The following is a 7,212-nucleotide window of genomic DNA, read 5'->3' as shown; positions in this document are numbered from 1 at the left end:
TGGATGAAGAAATTGAGGGTGAGTAGCTACCCAAGGTCATGCTGCCATGAAAGAGTTGAGCTGGGATCCAAGCTCCTGGGTACACTTTCCCAACCACCAATCCATACAGCTCATGTGCTCTATTTCTTCTGCCTGGAAGAACTTTCCCTCCTCTACCTGCCTTGAAAACTCCTACTTGATCTTCAAAACTCAGCTCCAATGCCTCCTCCTCTGTGAAGCCTTCCCTGTCCCCACCCCAGGCAGAGTTTAATCCTCTGGGTCCCCAAAGCATCATGCATGTGTCTCTATTACATTTCTCATCATGCTATTCTGAAATGATGTGAACAATGCTTGTTTTCCCTCTCAAACTCTAAATTCTATAATCACAGAACTAAGTTATCTTACTTCCTTACATCATGGACCGACTTTGGAAAATGCGCCAATGAGGCAGCCCATTCCATTTTTGGTTGGATTTTGTTGTTAGAAATTTCTTCATTAGGATGAACCACACAGCTGGGCTTACTAACATCCACTTCCCAGCAGCAGGAAGCAGTTAGTTCTACTGCGTCCCTCTCATAGAAGCTCTTCAGATACTGAGGGCACCTGTCACCTGTCCCAAGAGGCTTCCCTGACCATATCCTGTGGAGTCCCCAGCCATTTCCTACAGAATGTTGTACTCACTTCCCTCACTGAACTTCCCTCTATCACATAGATCTTGTCTATTTATGTCCTTGTCTGTCATTGGTATCCTGGTGGAGACTGTGGGGTCCTGGGAAGCAGGGAGCTTGCCCAGGTGGTTCAACTCTGAATTAGTGTGTGACTAATTTTGTTGAATGTATGGGTGAATGGCTGGTTGGGGGCTTGGATGTGATAGGAAAGTTAGGATGGTGAATAACTAAAGACAGCTTTAAAGGCCATCTGAGTGAGGATGGCAGCCTTAGGACAAAGAGTTTCCATGAGACCCTCAAGAGAACGCACTTGCCTTTAAATGGCCAGTCTTGCTGCTTTCCTATCTACATACAGTTGGGGATGGACATCCTTTCTGTCGTGCATTGTCCATTGTTGGAGTTGTGGGTGATGTATGGTATTCCAGGGCAATCTGGGTTTGCCGGGGGCGTGGAGTTGCCAAGGGAATTAAGCATTCCGGATTTAAGTATGCAGCTCTTTCTGGTCCATGCTCATCTTTCTTGTTCACCTCATTCACTGGGGCAATATTGATTAGAGACTCACAATCTTCTAGACCTAGTGTCTTACCCTAGTCCTTGAAATTGAGTCAGACTACCCACAGGTCACTACTCTCCCATCCAATGCAGCAAAGTCACCAATAATAGCTGAGCTGATTGGCAACTGTCCCTCACCCAACCCCAGTCCATTTGACCTCCAACCTGCTGTCACCCAAGTTCCTCTCTGGTTCACACTCCCTAGATTCACAGTCTGAATTCACAGATTGACCCCAGTGCTGGCTCTTCATAGATTTCTCTTTGCTCCAGATTCTCATCCAGGCGTTTGGACTCAGGCCCTCCTCTCTGTTTTCTTACTTGCTTTTTTACTTCAGCTTCATCATCACCTATTTTACATCCCAGTCTTGGAATCTCACCTCTTCTTTGGCCCCAGGACCATCGGGATGAGGGATATTGAAACATTCAATTGTGTCTATGTTACTGTCGTTGACTTGGACTTCACAATTTGGACTACAAGCGTCAGTGGGTAGCTGACTGGGGTGTGGCCAAATATCTTGCTTAGAGAATCAAGTTGCTGCTCTCCCACCCCATGCCTGTGACAGACATCACTCATTGATTGTGGCGTTGGTCCTACTGATTCTAGCTGTGACCTCATCAGTCTTCTCAAGGCACCACTCTAGACAGCCACTACCAGTCGATGGCCTTTGCCAGGTGGGATGAAAATTATTTGCTTCTTGATATAGGTCTCCTGTTGTTTCTTCAGCAAAGATATGTTATGTAAAACATGGGGGATGTGAATCAATCAGTGGCGTCTGACTTCATTCTTGTGAGTCTCTTCAGTCGCTCAGGGTCACATCAGCTTTTCTTCTCCCTGGTGGCTGCCATGTTTATCATGGGCCTTCTGGGCAACACCCTTCTGCTATTTCTGATCCACATGGACTCCAGGCTCCACACACCCATGTACTTGCTGCTCAGTCAACTCTCTCTGTTTGATATTGGCTTCCCCTTGGTCACTATCCCCAAGATGGCATCAGACTTCTTGCAAGGAGAAGGTTCCATCTCCTTTGGGGGTTGTGCAGCTCAAATATTCTTCCTGATGCTGATGGGTGTGGCTGAGGGCATCCTGTTGGCCCTCATGTCCTATGACCGTTATGTTGCTGTCTGCCACCCCCTGCAGTATCCTCTGCTCATGAGGCGCCAGGTGTGCCTGCTCATGGTGGGCTTCTCCTGGTTGGCAGGTGTGCTCAATGCCTCCATCCAGACCTCCATCACTCTGCACTTCCCCTACTGTGCCTCCCGCATCGTGGACCACTTCTTCTGTGAGGTGCCAGCCCTGCTGAAGCTCTCCTGTGCAGACACCTCTGCCTATGAGTTGGCACTGTCCACCTGGGGGGTGCTGATCCTTGTGCTTCCCCTTTCCCTCATTGCCACTTCCTACGGCCATGTGTTGGGGAGCGTTCTACGCATGCGCCCAGAGGAGGCCCGAAGCAAGGCCTTGACCACCTGCTCCTCGCACATCACAGTAGTGGGACTCTTTTATGGAGCGGCCGTGTTCATGTACATGGTACCAGGTGCCTACCACAGCCCACACCAGGACAACATGGTCTCCCTCTTCTACAGCCTTGTCACCCCCACACTCAACCCCGTCATCTACAGTCTGAGGAACCGGGAGGTGCGTATGGCTTTGGTCAAAGTGCTCAGCAGAGCTGGATTCAGGCCAGAGTGATGACCATGCAGGGGGCTACTGGCTCATCCCAGTGGTCCTCCATCACACCATCTCCCCAAAGCACTAATTTGTGGTGTAGCTGCTAAGGCCTATGTTGAAGACAAGTGTCTTTCCACCTTCTTCGCATCCCATGATGAGCTGGGCTCATGTTTTCTCCCATGGACTTGTGTAAATCAACCGTAGCAGTCCCAATCACTCTTGTTATATTCCTTAGTACTATTTACACAAATTGAAGAGCCTACTTTGTAAAGTTGAGATCTCCTTGTTATTGAATTCATAGTTATAGTAGTAATAATTAACATTTGTTGACGAATTTGTATGCTAAATGAGTGTTACTTTGTCCTCAAGACAATTTTCAGGTGTAGGGACTATCATGTTTTATATGTAAGAAAAAAAAAAAGACTCAAAAAGGGAAGACAACCCAACAATGGTCGTACTTCCGGAAAGAGGTAGAGCTGGGACTTGAATCCATGATCATTTGATGCCAAAGACAGTCCCCAACCACTGTGCAGTTTCACTGCCCAGCAGAGATGCACTGACTGCCATAGGTTAGAGTGTGCGTGTGTGTGTGTAAAGATGAAAAACCACGCATATCATTTTCTTTAATGAAATATGGAGTTCTTCATTTAGAAGATTAAAAATAAATGCTCTATGTTTACTTCTAAGTCCAGCCTTGAAATCAGTTTAAAACCAGAGCAACTGAAACAAAAAATCCAGAGCACAAACATTGAATATAAGCCATTCATTAGTTTGCACCATGTGTTATCATATATTTCAGCCTCCTTAATTTTGTCCCTGACTAGGTAGCTAAAAATAAATTCTTGAATTTTTAAAAAGAGATTTAAAATTATATATTTCCAGGAATATAATGTTTGCTTTTTCCTTTGTTCCCTCCTGCTTTTCTTGAGATTCTTTTTTTTCTAATTTCTTCAAATTCAAGATTAAGTTAAACATTTTTCATCAATTAAAAAATATTTTAGATGAGATATGTCTACTCAATCACTTTAGTATGTATTCTTCAATGTTTCCTGTATGGTAATTCTGTGCATTTTTTACTATTTTATAAAAAAATATTTAAAAGGTATTTTTAAAGTTTCCTGTATTGAAGCAGTTTATCCTTAATTAAAATTTATATTATTTCGTTGTACTCAGATAGTTTTCTTTGGATTGTTTCCATTTAAAGGAATTAAGTTTTTCTTCCATCATCTAAACATATGGTCAAATTTTGTTAGAGACCATAGACTCTAAAATATGTATTCAGTTTATGCAGAAGATAGATTTGATATACATCAAATAGATCTACTACACAAATAATACATTTAGATAATCGTTATGAATAATTTTATCTAGTTGAATTGGTATAGTCTGCGAAAGGTGAATTAAGGTTTTATGTACTCTTAAAATTCACTTTATTTCTTTTCTTTTATGCGGAGGAATTTTTATTTGCCTCTGAGATTTGCAACACTTCATGACATCTTTAAAGTTAACTTGTTTAATTCTTTTAATCATGAATTCAGTCCTGTTGGATGATAATGAACTGATCTAGCAGAGGCTTTGTTGAAAACCTGAAGAAATCATAAACATCAAAGAAGTTAGGTTTGTCCACACACCACTCAAAGTACGAGATAAAGATCGTTTTTCAAGTGGTCTTTAATAAAGCTATATGATACATGCAAAAGTAATTTATAAAATTTATACCAAAAAAAGAAAAGGAGGACTATCTAACCAATTTCCTTGAGGCTAGAGTAACCTTGATGACAATTTGGAAAAGAGCAATGGAAAAATTATTTCTGTCCCAGTTCACTCACACATCTTGATGCAATCATTGTATGTGTCATGGTAGCTGATGGAATCCAATTGAGTATTAAAAAGAAGATCTTTTTGGATAATGTTAAGATTTGTTCCTGGATCCAAAGGCTGAAATAAAAGTATAAATTCTGTGATTGCTTATTAGGTAAATTCTCCCAAACATTTAAGTTAGAGGTAATACAATTTCCATAAAAACACTTACTTCCCAATTCATTTTGTGAAGCTAGCATTATTACTCAACATCAAACCTGAAAAAGACATTACAAGAAAAGAAAACTACAAACCAAAATCTCTAATAAACACAGAGTAATTCTTATTATTTATTTATTTATTTATAATTTTATTTATTTATTTATTCCCCCCCCCAAAGCCCCAGTAGACAGTTGTATGTCATAGCTGCACATCCTTCTAGTTGCTGCATGTGGGACGCGGCCTCAGCATGCCCGGAGGAGCGGTGCGTTGGTGCACGCCCAGGATCCGAACCCGGGCCGCCAGCAGCGGAGCGTGTGCACTTAACCGCTAAGCCACGGGGCCGGCCCCAAACAGAGTAATTCTTAACATCATTTTAGCAAATTAGATCCCATGATATCTCAAAAGGATCACACATTATGACCCAGTGAGATTTTAAGGAATTCACGTTTCATATAACATTCAAATAGCAATCAATATAATTCACTCTTTTAGCAAACTAAATAAGAAAAAAACATTTGATCATCTCAATAGATGTATAAAAAAGCTTTTTAGAAAATCCAAGATACCTTACTGATCAAAACTCTTAGCACCGTTAGCTAGAAGGGCACTTCCCCAACTTGATAAATCCATCTGCAAAAGACCTGCTGCTTGCGTCATACTTCATGGGCAAGGAGTAAACGCTTTCTCCTAGGATCAAACAAAACAAGGACATCCATTCTTGGCACTTCTCTTCCCCCTTTACTGTAAGCTCCATAAAGTGAAATAAAAGAGGAAAAGTAAGCAAATATAACCCAGATTGGAATAGAAGAAGTAAACTGTGTTTATCCACAGACAACAAGATCATCTATGTAGAAAATCTGATGGAAAATACAAAACAATGCTACACTAATAAGTGAGTTTAGCAAAGTTGCATGATACAAGAGCAACATAGAAAAACTACTTGTATTTCTACATACTGGCAAATAAACACTGTGATATGAAATAAAAGTAAAATGAAATACAGTTAAATTAGTAAATTGTTGTTCTAAAATTTAATTATATATTTAATTATTCAATTACACAATTATGTATTAATTGCTTAACCTATTAAATTATTAAATGAAACTTGTTCTCTTTACAATTGAATAAAAATATGATATACTTAAAGATAAACTGATAAAAGTTGGGCAAGTGTTGCACACTGAAAAGTACAAAATTATGCTTAGAATAATTAAGGAAGACTTAAAAATACAGATGTATATTTTGTTCTTGTTTTTGCAGGTTCGACATTGTTAATATGTCAATTCTTTATAAAGATATTTATTCAATGCAATTTTAATCACAATCATAGTAAGCATTTGTTCTTTTTGTGTGTGTAAACTGAATAGCTCCTTACAAAATTCATGTAGGAATGCAAAGGACCTAGAACAGAAAACCATTGAAAAAGAAGGACAATATCAAATAATAATCCTAAGTGATTTCAAGTCATTTGATAAAAACTAGAGCAATAAAGATAGTACAGTATTTTCATAGAGATAAACAAATAGATCAATGAAAGAGAATGGAGTCCAGAAATAGACCCACACAACTGGACAAAAGCGCAAATGCAAATCTATGGAGAAAGAAAAGATTTTTCAACAATAGTGCTGGGACATTTGATATTAATATTTAAAAAATAAATTTACTTCATAAATTGCAGTTTATACAAATATTAACTCCAAATTTCTAATACACCTAAAAGAAATATAAAATATAAAATTCATAGAAGACAGTATAGCAGAAAGTCTTTCTGACTGTGGATTATACAAATATTTCTTTGATAGCACACCAAAAGCACAATTCAAAGATTAAAAGAAGAGTGATAATTTGGACTTCCTAGAAATTAAGAATTTCTGATTTTTGAAAGATACTCTTAAGAGAATGAAAAATAATCACATACTGGGAATAAACATTTGCAACTCATATATCTGATGAAAGATTCTTCATCCCTAGAATACATAAAGAGTTTTCAAAACTTAAGAATATGAAAATCAACAGCCAATTTAAAAAAATGGGCAAATTATTTGCACTGCAACTTCACCAAAGAAGATATATGGATTTCGATAATCATATGAAAAGATGTTCAATATCTTTTCACAAGGGAAAGGCAAATTAAACGTACAGTGGAATACCATTACATATTTTTTAGAATGAATAAAATTTAAAAAGACTGATCATGTCAGGTCTTTTCAAAGATATGAAGGAACTAAAACTCTTATACATTGCTAAAGTATATCCACAAGGAAAACATTTTGGCAATTTCTTAAAAGTTAAATATATATCTACCATATGATCTAACCATTGCAT

At 38.7% G+C, this 7,212-nt stretch overlaps 1 protein-coding gene across 1 annotated transcript; it reads left to right on the top strand.

The window, feature by feature from the left end:
- Window positions 1–1,317: 1,317 nt before the first annotated feature.
- LOC131403825 (olfactory receptor 2Z1-like) lies at window positions 1,318–3,379 on the top strand. The gene has a single exon (XM_058538090.1). The coding sequence runs from the start codon at window positions 1,945–1,947 to the stop codon at window positions 2,884–2,886; it is 942 nt and encodes a 313-aa protein (XP_058394073.1). The 5' UTR covers window positions 1,318–1,944; the 3' UTR covers window positions 2,887–3,379.
- The last annotated feature ends 3,833 nt before the right edge of the window (window positions 3,380–7,212 follow it).

This window comes from Diceros bicornis, unplaced genomic scaffold (genome assembly GCF_020826845.1).
Source record: "Diceros bicornis minor isolate mBicDic1 unplaced genomic scaffold, mDicBic1.mat.cur scaffold_92_ctg1, whole genome shotgun sequence".
Taxonomy (NCBI): domain Eukaryota; kingdom Metazoa; phylum Chordata; class Mammalia; order Perissodactyla; family Rhinocerotidae; genus Diceros; species Diceros bicornis.
The sequence above is the reverse complement of the archived record's forward strand: the minus strand, read 5'-3'. Positions and strand labels throughout refer to the sequence as shown.